This window comes from Phalangium opilio, unplaced genomic scaffold (assembly GCF_054372755.1).
Source record: "Phalangium opilio isolate 3A_F unplaced genomic scaffold, DU_Popi_V2 ptg000662l_1, whole genome shotgun sequence".
NCBI lineage: Eukaryota > Metazoa > Arthropoda > Arachnida > Opiliones > Phalangiidae > Phalangium > Phalangium opilio.
This window is the reverse complement of record NW_028324246.1, coordinates 1,818,769-1,837,827: the sequence shown is the minus strand read 5'-3', so window position 1 is coordinate 1,837,827 and position 19,059 is coordinate 1,818,769. Positions and strand designations below refer to the sequence as shown.

At 36.3% G+C, this 19,059-nt stretch overlaps 1 protein-coding gene across 2 annotated transcripts in view; it reads left to right on the top strand.

Annotated features, from left to right (window-relative positions):
* LOC149588321 (fibronectin type-III domain-containing protein 3A-like) overlaps nt 1-17,256 on the top strand; it is a 33,093-nt gene extending 15,837 nt beyond the window's left edge. For both annotated transcript variants that reach the window (XM_089863099.1, XM_089863100.1), the window contains 16 exons: nt 7,310-7,652; nt 8,309-8,713; nt 8,864-8,922; nt 9,254-9,690; nt 9,756-9,799; nt 9,863-9,957; nt 10,025-10,369; nt 10,456-10,684; nt 10,763-10,941; nt 11,052-11,157; nt 11,232-11,404; nt 11,470-11,679; nt 11,743-11,817; nt 12,408-13,077; nt 13,426-13,553; nt 13,647-17,256. In XM_089863099.1, the coding sequence (XP_089719225.1) occupies nt 7,310-7,652; nt 8,309-8,713; nt 8,864-8,922; nt 9,254-9,690; nt 9,756-9,799; nt 9,863-9,957; nt 10,025-10,369; nt 10,456-10,684; nt 10,763-10,941; nt 11,052-11,157; nt 11,232-11,404; nt 11,470-11,679; nt 11,743-11,817; nt 12,408-13,077; nt 13,426-13,553; nt 13,647-14,036 (3,888 nt within the window). In that variant the 3' untranslated portion in view covers nt 14,037-17,256. The remainder of the gene's footprint in view (nt 1-7,309; nt 7,653-8,308; nt 8,714-8,863; nt 8,923-9,253; nt 9,691-9,755; nt 9,800-9,862; nt 9,958-10,024; nt 10,370-10,455; nt 10,685-10,762; nt 10,942-11,051; nt 11,158-11,231; nt 11,405-11,469; nt 11,680-11,742; nt 11,818-12,407; nt 13,078-13,425; nt 13,554-13,646) is intronic.
* The last annotated feature ends 1,803 nt before the right edge of the window (nt 17,257-19,059 follow it).

The following is a 19,059-nucleotide window of genomic DNA, read 5'->3' as shown; positions in this document are numbered from 1 at the left end:
TGTGTGTAAACTATCTAATATACACAGTTAGGTGAAAAGTGCAAATCAAATAGACAACACTAGTTACAGGGAAATTATTTATTTCTAAACAATAATTAACTAAGTCATTTAGAGTTAATTAAATAAAACAGTGTAACGCCATATTTTTTGGACGATTGATAAAACGTGTTTTATGAATTAGAAAAAATATATTTTTTATTTTATATTAGAATTAGAGAGAGATAAAAATACGATATTCGTTTCCTTTAAATGAGAATGGGAAGGGGAGATTTTTGTTCCGCCATGCACGTTTTCTGTTGTTGCGATAATGGACAATTTTTAGTTCGGTGGTATCGTTGTAGTCGTATATGTAATTCAATATTTCCTTTTATCGCGATGTTGAGGCATTATCGTTATGTATAGCCGAGTTATTCATCGCTACAAGAACTAGTTTAATAACTTCCTGTTTTCATTCTAAAGTTCCTGCCAATGTTTCCTAAATTATTTTTGTTATTACAAATATCTTAATGGACGAAGCACGATTTTTCTATTTAGGAATTTAACTTATTCATCAATGAATATCGTATCACGCTTTTTTAGTATAAAATGTTGATTCTTTAAATAGGGAGCCCAACGATCCTATAATTCCTATAAAATCCTATATTTTCTAACCTGTCGTATATTATCCTATAATTTCATGAAAGGTCCTATAAAATTCTATATATTTTAGAACCTGTCCTATAATATTTTCATGAAAGGCCCGATAAAATCCTATGTATTTTTTAACTTGTCCTATATTATAATATAATTTCATGAAAGGTATTATAATATCCTATATTTTTGACTTAGTCCAAGTTTTCGTATAGTTTAGCATCGAATTTATCAAAATTTAACCCTTTTTATCGAGATCTCATTTGACTGAACCCCGAAATTGCGGAGTTCGCTTAGGATTTTATATATTATATTTTAATTAAGTTCCTCTTTTCAAAGTAAAATATAAATTTATTTTTTTTTGAGTTTTTTCTACATAGTTTAAGCCAAAATATGATCATCATTTTTACTCCTATATTTTCCTATAAAAACACATGATTTTTTCTCCTATAAAATCCTATAATTCCTGAAACAAATTCCTATTTTTCCTATAAGGAATTTAAATTTTTGGCTGGGCTCCCTGATTTAATATTCTTGGCGTTATTACAATCAATTCGTAATAGTCTGAGTAATTCAACTTGGAACAAAATACTTCAATTTCGTATTTTCCACAAACAAATTATTTCTACGGCTTTTCCCCAAGGTTTTTTTCCCTCTAGCTAATAGGGAAACAGTAAAAAGGCTGGACTTGAAGAAGGCTCCTCCCTTTTACATCTACATGGTTGAGGATGTTATTAAGTGGAAGGCTAGTGGGGGAGTAAAGCTGATTGGTCGAGCAGGGGTATGACGTTAAGTAGGAGGGGTTTCTTCCTGTACTGCTGTGTCCCTATACGTCTATTTAAATTTATTATTAACGCCCCCTTTATTTTGAAGTTTTAGTATTTAATTTTTTATTCCAAAGAAATATGATAAAATCAAACACAAGCCAACTTTATCTAAAATATTCAAAACATTTGTTTACATTACCGCGAAATTATGCTAATTAATTCAGCCCCCCCCCGGCTTGTATTTTTCATAATAATAATAGCATAAGTTTATAAGATATGTTCCATAAGTATGTCACTACCTATACTTCGTAATGCTAGAGGCTTAATGAGAGCTAGTTCAAGAACGACGCGAGAATTGACTACACTCGGTTTTGCAGTCCATCCTCCTATTTAGTCTGTACTAAGCCTTTGGCAGCGCCTCACCAGGCGTCGCTTTACGAGAATCTATGACGTTTCACCTACGTCACTTCATGACAAGCTCTCATTAACGAGTGACACACTTATGGAACATATCTTATAAACTTATGATAATAGGGACAGGGCAGTAAGTGATAAATCTCTCCTACAATACGTCAGACCTCCACTTACCCAATTATCTTTACTCCCCCACTTGCCTTCTACTTTATAATATCCACCACCATGTAGATGTATGTGGGAGGACTCGTCTGAAGCCCCGCCCCTTTTGCTGCTTCTCTATACTTAATGAGTTTATGGTACTCGAATTTTACGCTCTTTTTTATCCGCGATTAGCTGTAAATTTATTCGTCAGAATTTTAGGCTTTAAATTGGGTTGATCTAAAAACGTATACTGCTACATTGTCTTTCGTGAAATTTGTAGGGATTACGCTATCATAAGTTTATAAGATATGTTCCATAAGTATGACGCTTCCTATACTTTGTAATGGTAAAGACGTACTGAGAGTTAGTTCGAAAACCACGCCAGAATTGACTGCACGCCTTTTTGCAGTCCATCTTCCTATGTGGTCTGTACGTAGCCCAAATTTGACAGCGCCTCACCAGGTGTCACTTTACCTCGAATCTATGACCTACTTCAATCACTTCATGACAAGTTCCAGTTTGTAACCAGTGACAAACTTATACAACATATCTTATGAACTTATGCTCTATGGAATGTCTGGTTTATCGTGGTATCTTTGATATGTTCCCAAGTAGATTAGAATCAAACCAAAGTCATTGCCAATTTTAGCCAGAAACGAAAATAAACTTTAATCCATTGTCCATATGTTATTTAAAACGCGAGGTTCATGAAACTCGGAGCTATTACTGTACCGAATCTCTAGATTATGGCTGTGTCTTCAGTTCTCTACAAAGTGCATTAGAACCAAAGTTATTGGTAGGTTAAGGTTAGGGTTGAAAACTTATCAAACTTATTTTTGGAATTTTCTTGGAATATTAAGATGGCCGTGTAGCCGTTGTTATATATTTGTACTTATGGGTGTAAAGATCATTGATGTAGCGGTACGTGTATCTCGTCTGGTTTTTCGCTCTCTGAAAGCCGAGGGTGGCCCCGAATATTTATGGTTCCTCCGCACCCATCCCCCTTCGGAGTTGAGTCACTGACCTATTACAGCCAAAAATCTAGAGGTAGTACGACGAAAGGCTTATTTTTCGACTTAATTCTTGAATATAACCTTGGTTAGACTGCCGGCGCGTTCTCTATCTTTGTCTGTCTACCCATGGTTTATTATTGTTCCCACGATAAAAGCGTAAAACTCAATAAGTCTGCTGGCATCCCCATTCCCTCCCCCCTGTTAATTGGATGGGGTCTGTCTGAGGGTTTATTGATTCCCAAATTATTTTTATTTATTTATTTTTATTTTTCGATGAGGGCCTCGTTGAAGATTTAGTTTTACCAGGGATAGATGTAATTGTAGAAGCAGGAGTGGAGAACGGTTAGTATTTACTTCAGTCCGACTCATAACCCAGTATAGAGCCCCTCCCTCCAACACGTAACGAAAAGTTTAAATGATCTTATTGGCTCACTTAAACTACGTTTCTGATGACGTTGCTGGCGGGGACGGTGAAAAATACGTAATTCCTTTTTACCTCTGTCGCTATGACCCCGCCTCTTCTTTCATACCCAGGGAAGGGGGTCCGGGACTTTGACGCGCGCCCGGATTACTCTGTCCTCCATTCCTACTTCTAAAATTAAATCTATCTCTGATAATATATTATAATTATTTTGAAAATTTATACGTTCGTCGTGTAAGTAAAACCTGGAAACGTCAGGGAATTAATTCCCAAAGAAGTTTTTTATATACGAACCCTGTAAATGAACCTAGCCTAGTTGGAATTTTTTATGGTTTATTTTTTTTTCGTGAAAGAATTTGTTTGAACCCCTAAGAAATTCAGGCGTTTCGTGTCAATTTGGGTCAGGGTTAACTTGAGTTATCGCGACGAGGTTTCCAATATTATTTTTAATGGAAGGTAAGAAGACATTCGAAGACCTTTCTTCTTCTATGACTGTGGTATGTCGTTGTCGTCTTCTTCTTCTAAGTTTCCTCTGAAAGTCTATAAGATTAGATCTTAAATCATTCTAGGGAAATGGGAATTAAAAAAAAAGCAAGAAGAAGTACTTAGGGTTTGGTTTGACTAGTCTTCGCGGCGTCGTCTGTCTGACAAACTTAACAACGAAAATATATTACAAGGTCCGTCTCAAAACCGGTGCCGAATGAAATATTCCCCGAGTTTTTTGTTTATGAGCGAATATTCGCCAAATACCGAGCCGAGTATTATCAGAAGTGGTATGATACTAGAAGTATTGAGCTAACCAAATTCTTCACTCGGCATTAGTGAAAAGACTTGATAAAACACAAACGGTTGGCCCTCTAGTGGCGGTTTCAGAATTTTTCCCTCCAAAACGTGAGACGCTCGCGGTGGTAGACGGCCGAACTAGATTCAAGGAGCCGGGTCCGTGTTCGGCGGCTTTAGGTTGAGGGGAAGGGGGTAAGAAATGTTTTTGGAACTCGACCAATTTTTCTCTCTCTAGTTTTAGCGCGTGGGAAGCGGCATAAAATCCTCAAATTTGTTCACTAGTGCCAGGATCTATTACCAATGCTAGAGCCCTTCACTTCTAGTCTCATACCACTTCTGGTATTATATATAGTGGCGACGTTAGCCCTGTAGTCCAATAATACATAGTTTAATAACTAGAATTATTGATACCATTTACACCAGGAGGTCAGGGTACTTGTCTTGGCGGCAGGGTCGGAAATAAACACAGGACATTGGACATTGTCCAATGAAATTTTACAATGTCCAATAATTTTATTTAAAAACTATGGGGGTCACTGGACATTTTGACCAATAAATTTTTCCGAAGTTTTGGTAGCTTGACTATGAAGTTGTGACACTATTTTTGCACAGTCCAGTGGACAATGTTCTATAAATTTTCCAGTCAAACAGGGGGGGGGGGTCACTGGACACATGTCTTTTAAGAAAGGTTTCTTATTTTCGGCCTTGACTTGGCGGATAAATTGCAGTACCAAGTAGCCTCGGCTCCTGTTGTAAATGGTGGTATCAATCCTCCTAGTTCTAAAGCGTGTTACTCGCCCTTTAAAATTAACTGTACATTTTAGTTTTTTCTGTAGATGCGTAGAACGTGAGTCAGTTTTTCGTTTAATTTTAATTAAGAAAATATTTAACTAATTTTGTCATTTTATTATTATTAAGGATATCCTTCAGACAATTTTACGCCCTTAAATGGAAATAATTAACTTTTATTATTGCTAGAGAGAGAGAGTGAGTAGAGTTCGCTTTATATTTTTCAGAAATATAATAAATATTTTAAAAGATAATCTTTAGGAGAGAGTGCATCCAACAAAATGTAAGGGGGGAAGGGGGTGGGCCAACAAGATCGCGGGATCATTGTACTTGGTGTCACGCTAGGATACCTTAGCTTTGATTAATAGGGCTCCTAAAGAACTGGACAACCGTCGTTTTAAGTTTCACTTTCATTTTTAGACTATTGCCGAGGCTTACGTATTTAGGCCTAACTCCAGAGATGTTGTTAGTTTGAAAACTAGGTTTAGCGTATCTTGATTCTTGAAGGAGAAAGGGATGGAGCAGTAGGGAGAAATGAAGTAAGATGTAGTGAAATGATGATGGGCGTACACTGAAAAACTCCCAGTGTACCTTGCACACGCCCCGTACCCTTCGGTAGGCGCTGCCGTGTAGCGCCATTTTATTTGTATGAGAACTAGCTTCTATTTTTAAGACAGAGGGGACGTCCTTTACGATTATGTACTGTATGACCCTACTTAAACGCTGAGGATGCTGGGAGGGTTTTGTTGCCGTATAGATGGGGCTACAAACGGCAGCATCATAGGCTATTACCACTCCATTCCTCTCTCCATCAAGCTTCATCGTTACCTCTTCTCCCCGATGGCATTGATATCGTTGGGCCTAATTCTAGATTTGTTAAAAAAGAAATTCAAACTATAGGATTACATTATTGTAAGCCTAAAATATTTCAGTTTAGGCTTAGCGTGTAGCATTAGGCCTATCGCGTGACGTTATTGAAACATTTTAGACCTAGAATCGTTATCGTGTGTGTGTGATATTTTCCGGTTTTGTTGAATAAATCCTGAAAAAAAGAAGGTAATTTCCGTTTAGTTGAAGCTGGGGGAAACGCGCATCAGTGCGTTTTCAACAGATCTTTACATTTCATCTCTCTTTTTTTTTGTCTTTTTTTAACATAAGGATAAAATCGAATAAAAATGGTTGTAGGCTGCACTATAGGCGCCATATTACGTCATGCTCGTCAAAAAATGACAGAAAGAAGAGTTACTTTTTTTTACATATGTGGATTAAACTCGTTTGTAAAAATATGATTGCCAAAACAGATTTCGGAATTTCCCAGTTTAACAAAAAGCTCAAAAGTAGTTACACCTACACTAAAAACATTAATAGGATTTTATGTACATTATGAATGGTCGACTTTGCCCGCGCATTTAAGTGTCACTTTAAGAAATTTTTAAGTGTTTAATTTAAGCGTTAATTAGTTAAATTAAATATAATTAATAATTATAATTTGGGGATGGGCCTTACAAATGCGACTTTTAAACTCTAGATTAAGTTGTTTCATCTAATTATCTAAGAGTTATTTTAATTTTTATATCTTTATAATTGATTATATCATAAGTTTGTAAGATATTTTACATAAGTATGACACTATCTATACTTCGTAACGACGACAGAATAGACTACACTCGGTGGTTAATTTTGCAGTCTGTCTTCTTATTTAGTCTGTGCTAAGCATTTGACAGGCGGCTCTTTACCTCAAATCTATGACGTTTCATCAACGTCACTTCATGACAAGCTCTTAGTAATCAGTGACAAACTTATGGAACATATCTTATCTACTTATGATTATATTATAATAGCGTTTATGTATTTCCCCTCATATCATCATATCTTTATCATTTTGTAAATTCGTTATATGTGTATGTATATATACGTCTACGTGTTTAGCTACGTGGCTCTCTTTATGTTGTTACGTTCGCCAGCTTCCAACGAAACCTAGGCAGGGTCGCGGTAACATTGCTTTATTCTTATTTAAAACTAATTTCACATTAATTACTGGTATTTAAATTGGTATTATCATCGCTATCTTGACTCGTAAGTGTATATCATCATTGATTTTCAAATGTTTCCGTTGTATTTGAGTGGAATATGTTTCTGTGAAGGGCTACAGTGAATTTGAGTCTTTCTATAGATTCGGTAGTGTTTTATATCACATTTTAAGCTTGTAACCAACTACAGATAATTACTAGACTGGCTACTTAATTTACCCTTATAATTTAATACAGTGAAGCTTTGAAAGCTGCCATATGTTAATTGTTTAAAATTATATTCCCTAATTAGGTCTTTTTTATTTGTTTTGTTTAAAGAATCCAGCTGGTCCAAATAACGGTACGGGGTCATCGGGTCAGGGTGGGTTCTACGGTTACCCTCCCCCTTACATCAACCCTCAGTTTCACCCGCACATGCAAAATAGCGGAGGCGGGGGGAGTGGTCTAACGCCACCACCCAATCAACAGTCGTCTATCGTCCAGTCGTCTTCCTCGGGGGCAAATTTACAAGCTGCAAATTCGCCAACTGGTGCCACCGGACCTGGGGGGGTTGGACACCACCATCACGTACACCATCATCATCACCACCATCATGGTGCCACACTCAATAACAACAACAACAACAATCTGCACAAGTCAAATAATCCCGCTCTGCAAATTGGTGAGTCAAAAAGCTCACCTATCTTATAGGGGATGGGAAAAGACCTTTGTCCATTCAAAAATAGAGTAATTTCTTTTCCATATACGGCAACGTCATAACCCTCTATCTCTTACCTTAGTGATATCCCCCTCCCCTTCCCTTCCGGGGGCAAATAGTATTCTCTAGTACAAAGTTGCCCCTAACGTAGGGGATACACAGTTCACTCCCCCTCTCAACCGAAATTATGAAATCCGGGATAGATGCAATTTTAGAAGCAGGAATGGAAAACGGTTAGTATTTACTTCAGTCCGACTCATAGCCCAGTATAGAGCCCCTCCCTCCAACACGTAACGAAAATTTTAAATTATCTTGTTGGCTCACTACGTTTTGATGACTTTGCTGACGGGGACGGCGAAAAATACGTAATTTTTTTACCTCTGTCGCTATGACCCATCCGCCTCTTCTTTCATACCCCCCGTCCCGTTGAAGGGGGTCCGGGACTTTGACGCGCGCCCACAATACTCTGTTCTCCATTCCTACTTCTAAAATACAGCTATTCCTGATGAAATTAACGTATTCTCCCCATTGCGTACGCTTAAATGTATATTTATAATCTCCTTGTAAGTTAGAACCGCGTTACTAAAGTTCTTTCGCGCTTGATTCTTCCTCTTGGGTAGCGCCGAACGCCAATCAAATGAACCCAAACGCTACTAGCGGCGCGCCACCCGCGGGCTCGGCTCTTGGCGGTATTCGAGACGAAAGGGCCCAAAAACAATTCTATAGACTGAAGAAAAAACTAGAAGCTCGTAATCAAAAAGACGTTATCCATATATTACCGCCACAAATGTACCCTCACGTCGGCGCTGGTGTCGGATCGGGAGGGATTATTCCACCACACCCCTTGATGACGGGAACGCCCACATCTTCCGCCTTCCTTTCCCCCAACCACTCCCCTAAGAAAGGGGGCGGAGCGAGGAAAGGAACCGGAAGCGCCCCCTTCAGATCCACCAGGTACTCGCCATCCTCCGTCTCCTCGGTTCAGAGTTCGGACGGCCAAGAGGATAACAGTTCTCATAGCCAAGGTTGGTGGGGGTCTTATACTTATAGGGGAAGTTGTTGTTATAGACCTATGGATGATTTGGTAGTCTTTTTTGGGGGGACTTACGTAAATACTGTGTTTTTAATGATTTGATTAGGTATTTAATTCTTATTTAATTAACTTAATTTTAAAGACGACGAAGAAGATGTCGTGTTTGTTCAAGAAGTACTTTCAAAATTGGAAGTACCTACGGTAAGATTTTTTATTTAAATTAAAATTTCATCTTAACTTAAACTTAATCGTCGCGTTAATTTTAATCGCAATTAAACTTGATTTTTCCGCTAATTTTAGTCGTAATTACATCTAGTTTTCGCGTTAATTTTAATCTTAATTACATTTAATTTTGCCTTAGTTTTAGTCGTAATTAAATAAAATTTTCGCGTTAATGTTAGTCGTAATTGCAGTTAATTTTAATCGTAATGCCATTTAATTTTCGCGTTAATTTCAGTCGTAATTACGTTTAATTTTCGCGTTAATTTCCTTAATTTTAATCGTGATGAAATTTAATTCTAATCAACGATAGATAACAAACATTAGTGCCAGGAGCGTTAGTGTTAGTTGGAAAGCACCTGATTTGGGACCACCAACGACCAAAACCAGCGAAGTTGACCAATCTTCGGAGCAGACAAACAGTGAGAATAATGTCAATGAGGAGCGGAAGGAGAGTACAACCGGCGCTTTGGAAGGCGAGAGTGTCGCTCCCTCCGGCGAAGTAATTGTAACAGAATCGAGCGAACTGACATCGAGTGAAGCCAACGTGAAAACTGAAATTACGTTGAGAAGCAAATTAAAAGAATTGGGTATTGAGGAGTCCGAGTTCGTCTACGAATTGTACGTGACGGATCGCAAGTCCAATTCGGACGTTGATCATAAAGACGCCCGATCCAGATTGGTTTTCAGAGGCAAACAATTAGAATCTCGAGTCAAGGATCTTAAACCAGCCACCGAATATCATTTCTTGTAAGTTATTATTTCTTAATTAGTTTAGTTTAAGTATAGTTAAATATGGCATTGTTTGGAAATAGCGTCAGAGCAACTTTTGATGGTATCGCTGGATCACCATCACTTTGTAAGTCGGGTGTTAAAATAGTTTTAGTCTGTCGTCTAAGTTTAACGCGTCATTTTGTCGCAGTAACGTCTTGTCAGACGGAAGCTTGCGAACCAGACATTCCAATTTCGCCAAAACTAGTATCGAAAACAAAGACTAGTCTTATGTTAAAATGGAATGTACGTATCTTTAGTATAATTGCTCGAGATAGACCCAAAGTCCGATTGTTTCGACTGATTATTTTAGGCACCGCTGGACAATGGTTCCAAACTGACCAGTTTTAGTTTAGAATACGACGAAGGTACGGGACGCGAGGATCATTTTGTCGAGATCTTCTCGGGCCTTCAGAAACAGTTTAAAGTGCCCAAATTGAACGTTTCAACTCGTTACGGGTTCCGTTTATCGGCTCGAAATGATTTGGGTTCTAGCGATTTTAGCGAAGTGGTTTATTTCTCAACAAGCGGCAGCGTTCCGCCTCAACCTTCGCCTCCCGTTTTGAGGAATTCTTACGTTTCCAGGCTGGCACTGGAATGGCAAAAGAGAATTAACATTGACGACGAGTTTACCTTGCAAATGGAAGACGAGACGACCGTAAGTGTTTGCGAATCCCGCCCTCCCCCACTGTCTAAGAGACGCGGCGCGACGATTAATTTGTATCGAATTAATTAATCAACCAGAGGCACGGATTCTTACCCGTTTATAACGGAAGAGAAACATCGTACACCGTTTGTAACGGTTTAAGACGAAATTCCGAGTATAAATTCCGATTATGTTCGTTTAACGAAGAAGGCGCCAGTCCTTGGAGTAAAGTCGTCGCCTTTTCCACTTTACCCGACAAACCGGGATGTCCCGGGAAACCGTCACCAAAGGGAAAGATTCATTCCAATTCCTTTAGACTAGAATGGGGTAAGGATGCCGATTTTCTTTTAATTAATTTCATTTAGATTAGGGTTTAATTAATTGTGGGAGGGTTTGCGTTTTTAGACGCGCCAAAAGATGACGGTGGTTCCCCCGTGACCAAATACGTTGTTGAAATCGATAAGGGGAAAGGATTCGAAGTGATTTACTCGGGTGTCGATAACGAATGTCAGTGCGATAATTTAAGCCCGGGAACCACCTATAGGGTTCGAGTTATGTGTAGCAGTGTCGGAGGACATAGTGACGTGAGTTTTTATGACGTTATTTGATCTTCTTTGACCTCCGTTGACCATTTTTTGTGCTTATTTAAAGGCAATTAGTGATTTCTATAACCATTATATAATATTTTTAACAGCATTCCGAGCCGAGTTACGTTACGACATCTCCAGTAGTGCCGGGACGTTGCGCTCCTCCGCGACTTCACGGGAAACCCAAAGCGCTCTTACTTCATCTAAAATGGGGTAAGTTAAGTTAACTTAGTTATTAACTTAGGAGTTCAATGTGTCGTCCGTCTGTCTGTCGTTTGTGGTTGTAGCTCCACCCGACTATAACGGAGGTTCCCCTATCACGGAATACGAAGTTGACATGACGACACCCGATAATAAAACCAGGTCAGTTTTTAAAGGAAGAGAAACGGATTGCGTCGTAGCTAGTCTTCTACCCGGACGACCTTACCTATTTCAAGTTCGAGCCAGCAATAGAGTTGGCGTAAGTATAAATGAACTTTTAGACCAATTTTAGACTTGATCACTGTGTTTACGGACGGTGTTTAGGCTGGACTTTGGTCGGAGCCTTTTGAAACGGTGAGTGGGGCTGGTCCCCCCGATTGTCCCCCAAACTTGCAGGTGACTTGTCGTTCGCCTCATTCCGTTTATTTGAGTTGGGAGGAACCCCTGAATAACGGAGCCATAATTGGCGAATACAGAATAGATTGGAGTCAAAATCAAGATCGAGAAACTGATTACGAAGCCACCTTTTCTCTCGTAAGTTTTTAATTTAATGTTAATTTTAATTTTAATTTAAATTAATTTACCCGTCTGATTTAGCTTCACGTTTGTACGAGTTTAAATCACGAAGTCAAAAGTTTGATTCCCGCCACGCGATATTTATTTAAAGTTCAAGTAAGTTTTCAACCTGTTTAATTACTTTTGATCAATTTAAAGTGCAAAATAGGCCGGATTTGTTTGTATTACATGGTTGGGGCGCCATTTTGTAATACCACTAAGTGCAGGTGGGCTATACTAAAGTGGATCACCATTTTGTAATACCACTAAGTGCAGGTGGGCTATACTAAAGTGGATCACCATTTTGTAATACCACTAAGTGCAGGTGGGCTATACTAAAGTGGGTCACCATTTTGTAATACCACTAAGTGCAGGTGGGCTATACTAATGTGGGTCACCATTTTGTAATACCACTAAGTGCAGGTGGGCTATACTAATGTGGGTCACCATTTTGTAATACCACTAAGTGCAGGTGGGCTATACTAATGTGGGTCACCATTTTGTAATACCACTAAGTGCAGGTGGGCTATACTAATGTGGGTCACCATTTTGTAATACCACTAAGTGCAGGTGGGCTATAACTACTAATGTGGGTCGCCATTTTGTAGTATCTCTAACTGGTGGGCTATCACTACCATCTGGGATTTATTAATTTTAATTAAATAGTAATAATTTCTAATTATCCGCGTTAACTTTTGATATTGCAGGCTGTAAATAGCGCGGGTCCGGGTATGTTTAGCGAGGTGGCGTCGTGCGTGACGCAAGCCTCGTCTCCCTCGGGCGTCTCTTCAGCTTCTATCGAATTAGTCTCTTGCGAAGCCAATAGCGTGACAATCACGTGGAAAGAGCCATCTTGCCACGGTTCCCCCGTTACCAATTACAATCTGGAAGTTACAAGTTCCGGAGAAATCGTCCGGGTCCTTGACTTTATTCCCGACAACGACACGGACGGGACCTCACCCCCAGAGTACACCATCAACGATTTGAACCCGGAAACCTCGTACCGAATTCGGATCCAAGCGGCCAACGCCATCGGGCCGGGACCTTTTAGTTCCTCGGTTAAGGTGACCACCCGAGGATTGCCGCCCACTCCGCCCTCCTTGGATTTGGTGGGCGCCTCGCAGAACGCGCTGAAGCTGAAATGGGGCGAAGGGAGGAATGCCGACTTTGTTCATTACACGCTGGAAATGGAGAATAGTCGAAGCGGGTGCTTCGTCCCCGTTTACGTCGGCACTTCGCAGTCGCACAAGGTCAGTAAGTTGCGGGAATGCGCCGAGTACAAGTTCCGGATCATGGCTTCCAATGCCGAAGGAGAGGGACCCTACTCTCGAGAATATGTCTTCCAAACTACGAAAGCCCTGCCTCAGTCTCTTAAAGGTACGTCCACAGTTATTTCCTTTTACACCGTAAAATACCTTCGTTTCGGCACTAAAGGCGCGTTTCTATTGCAATTTCGCCGCGCAACTCTGCTTTTATATTGCAATTCTCGTTCTAGCTTTAAAGAATTTGTTAGAGTACTACTAACATAAGTACAGGACGATAAGTTAGCTATGGCGAGCCGTTTAGTCTTATTGCGCTCGTTACGAAGTTGCTACAATAGTAGTTAACTATCGCAATTAAAATCTTTAATCGGGACTTATAATTTCGCGCTTAATTACTAGTTATAATATATAATTTCGCCCTGAGAGTAGCTTATCGTAAAATTGATTGTTGTCCTTGTCGCAGCCCCTAAAGTCAGTTGGACAACGTCTAGTTCGTGCCAAGTAGAATGGATAGCCGTCAAGCCAGTTGGCGAAGATCCCGTATCTTACATTCTACAATTACAGAATCCGAAAGAAAATACTTGCAAAGCCGTAAGTCTCAATTACCTATCTTCCCCCTCTCTCTATCTCTCTCTCCGTTAAGTAACCCAGACGTACGCTTTAAATTTATTTCGGAAAACGAAGGTTTATCAAGGAACGGAAACTCGTTACTCTTTGGATTCTCCGTCACCGAAATCTTCGTCTTTAGTTCGGGTGGCGGCGGTTAGGCATTGTAGCGACGGCGAAACCTTGCAAGGGGCTTGGAGTCCCTCCGTCGCGTTGGGTCAACCCGAAAACGCCGCTAATAAAAATCTCGGTCAACTAAATCAATCTGGCAACGGAACGGGAAGTAACTCTTCTACGAATGGCAACGGTTTACGAAGGTTTTCGGCTTCGTACGCCGCTGCCGGTGTTTCCGCTCTAGTTAGCGAACGAAAACCATTAACTGATCAACAGTGGGCCATGATTATACTACTAGGTTTTACGCTCTTTGCCATTTTAGTCGCCATGGCTATCGAACGCTTCATCTCCTAGTTAGGAACGTTTTTTCTTTTTTTTTTTAAATATTCCTGAGATTTTCTTTTCATTCTTTATTATTTTAATTTACCTACGATAATTTTTGTTTTCGTTTTTGGTCGTCTGAAGTCGAAAGTACGTTAATTACTTTCGCGACCACTTTTCGCGCGTTAATACTGGTTTTAAAATACTTTATTAAAAAATAAGCCAGATAATCCAACACCAATCTCCGTAATTAATTAATTATTATAAATGAATTTTAATTACGTTAAATAAAAATAAAAACGGAAAATAAAATAGGCTTAACTTCCGTAAATGTGCTGGTCTACATTTAATGGCCTATTTTTTTTCTCTCTCTCACTCTCACACACACTCTTACTCTTACTCTTTCTCTTTCTCTCTCTGACGTAAAATAAATAATTCAAAACTGATGATTTTACAGAGAAAATTAAATATTTGTAATAATATTTAATTAATTAATTAATTTCTTTAATTACGTTGTTAAGGTCCAAGTTCTACGGGGTTAATTGGTATTTAAATACTAATTATGTTTTACCCTTTGTCACTTTTTAAGTATACGCAATTATATATATATATATATGAGATTCGCACCTAATTAGAATATTTTGAGTTAATTTTATTTTTAATTAATCAAAATATGATAAAAACAAAACCCGACCAAATTTATTAACAAAATAATAATCACTATTTTTGTACAAACAAAAAATAAAACGCTAAACCCGATTAAATATTTAGTACAAATATTAATTAAATTGGTTTAATTAATTAATTAATTAATTTGGAACCCATATAGTTTAAAATTAAATCGTCTTCCGTTAATTATTTAAAACTTATTAAAAAAAATGTCATGAGGATTAAGGCACACTTTTTTTTTAATTAATCTACTAAACGCAATGATTAAAAAAAGTCCACGTGAGAAAAATTTAATAAAATTTAAATTAAAAATTTAAAAAAAAACTTTAAATTAAAAATTTAAAAAAAATTTAAATTAAAAATTTAAAAAACATTAAAATTAAACAAAAAGTGTACAGTTAAAATAGATTTTTTTCTCGTTTAATTTTGTGCGTGCATGAACAGTTTTCGACGTGTGTGTGTGTGTGTGTGTAAATATTATATATATATTTTTTAAAAAAATGTCGGAAGAAATAAACAAACAAATATACTATACAGTAAACAATTTAAACGTTACCCCCCCCCTTTTGCTCCCCTCCATTTTTCTGCTTTAGTAATTAAATATTTAATGTTACTTGATAAGAAAAAAAAAATACGTAACCCATATCAAAAATTAGTTGTGTTAGAATAGATATTTAGTTTTAATCTTAATTAATTAAATTAAAGTCAACGTGCAAAATATTTGACTGAAATACGGACCTTAATTTTTAAAATAATAATAATTAATGACAAAGGTTAATTAAATCTAAAACATTCCCAGCTCTCTAACTCTAAAACAAACTATTTGAATTAAGTGGGTTAATTAATTAATTTAATTATTTTTTAAATTTATATCCGAATTTAAAAAATATTAAATTACTATTTTGCAAAAATGAAAAAAAAAAAAGATCGCGTTTTACTTTTAATCTTGGGTTTTTAATCTTATATATATATATTTTTAATTTTATTTTATTTTTTTTTTTGCAACTTTTAATTTCATACTTTTTTAGAGCTTAGTTTTTAATTAATTAATTGTTTGTTTATTATCATTAAAATGAAATGGAAATGATAATTAGTGCGTGTTTGTAAGAAGAAAAAAAAAGATATTTTAAAAGGAAAAGATAATTTAAAAATTTAGCGTTAAATAAAAAATAGTAAAACAAAAAAAAAAATTTAATAAACTTCTATTTATTATAAAAATAAAAAAATTAAATAATATTTAAATATCAAAAAAAAAAAAAATATATATATATATCCCTTTAGTTAAATTTAGGAATTTTTAAAAATTGGTCCGGGTCCTTTAAAATAAACATAGATAAAAGAAAAACCTCAAAAAAAAAAAAAAAGAAATGTTATAAATAATTAAAATTTGTTGTCGTTTATATATTTAATAATTATTAATTAACCAGTTTTACGTTAATTAAAATCCACAATCAAAAATTCTTCCAATTATAGATATTTAGTGCCATCCTTAAACAAGAAAGAATAGAATATGGATCGTAATTACTAATTTTACAATTTTAAATTAATTAAAATAATTTTTTTAGTCAAAAAATTAAAAACATGCACTTTTTAAATTAATTATTTTTAATTCAACTGTTAATTGATTTATTTCTAAAAATACAAGGTAAAAAAAAATATAATATAGAATTGTTAAATTAAATTGTATTGTACAATATATTTTTTAATTAAGCATTAATTTCTAAACAGATAGGGTTTAATTAAAATTAAAATAAAGTGGTGCTTTTGTAACTATAATTTTAATATTACGTTTTTTTCAATCCTTTTTGTTTTTTGTCTCTTGTTTTTTAGTTAATTAATTTGTTTTTATATTTAAACATGTTTAATTGTAATATTAATGATCAATTTTTAACCCATTGCCTGACCCCCCCCCCCCCCCTTAAATATTAATCATTACACTCAGCTTTGGTGCTAATTAAAAAATAAAAACAAAACTATATATTTTGGATGCGGGTGTAAAAAAAAAACAAAAAAAAAATGGTGAAAATATAAATACTAAAAAAAAAAGAAAAATGAAAAATGTTAAAATTAATTTTTTTATGGAAAAAAAAACAACTTTCTGATGATTTTAATTAGTTTTAATTTTAATTAAAACTACACCGGTTAATTAATTAATTATTTTTTTTTCTCCCAGGATGATCCTGTTATAATAATTAATTTAAAATTATTATTATTATTATATTATTATTACGCATTTAGGCTGTTCTTTTTTTATATATATAAGAATATAAAATATATATATATAATAATGGTCCTGTTATAACGGTACTTGCGTGCGTTGCACTATCTTAAGAAAAAAAAATAAACAAAAAAAATAGATGTTTTAATATATGTAATAATATCTTTGTCGAAGACAAATTATTTTGGTATGTGTAAAGAATTCAAGAAAATACAAAGAAAAAAACACAAAAACGATACAAAAGTTATCCGATGATGTAAACAACTACAATATTGAACAACACGGCAGCCGTAAAACTTCCTCGTACAAGTATTTAACAAATATAGCTGTCAAAAATGTGTGTTCTATTAAAAATGATAAACTGATCATATGATTTCAAAATATTTCTGACCCCCCATATTAGGCCAACTCGTTTTATCAGAAGTATATAATACTTCTCTTCGTGAGAAGTATACCGCAAAGCAGAGTAAGATTTAATTCTTTTATGAGTATATGCTTAAGGGACCATCTTTCCACGAGGACCTGGGCGTTATTACCATGGATAAAGAATGCGCGTGCGGAAATTTGTTTTCACGCTATAGGATAGGCAACTCCCTATCTCGAACGACAGCTTATTCTGTATATACTCTGTTACAACATCGGTTGTCAGCACGCGCAAAGCTGGGTCTCTATGCAACGTAGCTTTGTACGTGCTGTCAAGAGACAAAAAACTTCAGGATATTTTGAACGATTTTAAATCCTGAAGATCCTGAAGTTTTTTGTCTCTTGACAGCACGTACAAAGCTACGTTACATAGAGAAATAGTTTTGCGCGTGCTGACAACCGATGTTGTAACAGAGTATATACAGAATAAGCTGTCGTTCGAGATAGGGAGTTGCCGATCCTATAGCGTGAAAACAAATTTCCTCACGCGCATTCTTTATCCATGTTATGACGTTGCATTCGCCTACATTATAAATATCTGTGTGGAAAATGCCAATTGAAACGTCAACGGTTTTGTGGGGGAAGAGCTTTGGCGTTTTCACTTCCAATATATCCGTGGAATAAATTTAACCTCAGACCACTAATTTTAACAGAGTGAAAATCAAAGCTTCAGTGTAGTACCATATATAGCGCAATATTCTATGAGTCATAAGTACAATTAAGTATGAAGCAATTAGTGACAACGAAAGTTCCTATAAAATTTGTTTCCTTAAATACTGCTCCATCCATGGTGACAAGCAATATTTCCGTGGAGTAGTTTCAATGGAGTAAAAACAATAAGTTTCATTAAATTGCCTTAAATATATTTAAGACTCATATAATACTGCTCCATGGATGAAGCGTTCCAAAACATGCCTTTTAAAAAGTATTAGATTATACAGCCAGATTTTCTAGCCCATAATTAATTAGTTTTACCTCAAGAAACCAAGGAACGCTTTTGCTGTAACGTTTGTAGCTAGCGCACATCTCGGGGAAACTAACCTTAGTATTATCAGAAGTATATAATACTTCTCTTCGAGAGAAGTGTACCACAAAGCGGGGTAAGTATAACGTCACTCTTCCCAACATCAGAACATTTAGAGCAAGGTTACTAAAACGAATCACATGCGTGATAAATAGTTCCCTCATCATTACTCTATTAGCGTTTAAATATTTGGCAAGACGCGCTTGTGCATTTTTGTCCCACGTCAAGACGAGGTTTGTGGGATGATTGCTGGGGATTTAGTGCCAAACAATTATGGAATTCACCTTACGGTGCGATGCCCATTTGTAGTTTGATGAGCGGGAAAGCAAACTAAAAGGGTGAGCCTGGGAAGAATGACGTTACATAACTAAAGCATTAAGAGGATACAGAGTGTCATCCTTCTTCTATTATCCCCTTCTGGTATTATTGACCACCGAAATTATGTAAAACGCAAATACGCAATAAGGATAGTTCAGAAAAGGATGAAGAACTTCAAATATCATTAGACATGTTGATTGATTATTAGTGGCAACTAGTCGCAAAATTGTAATTAGAAATAAAAGTTAACTGTTTTTGATTTTGATACGTTACTTTTTCTACAGTGAAAAATTCAAAATCAATTAGAACTTTCAGCTTCTTTACTTTTGTGTCTTTACGCGCTTCTTATTCTCACCAATTTAGAAATTTTATAATGGGACCAGTAAAATTAATTAATGCGAGGG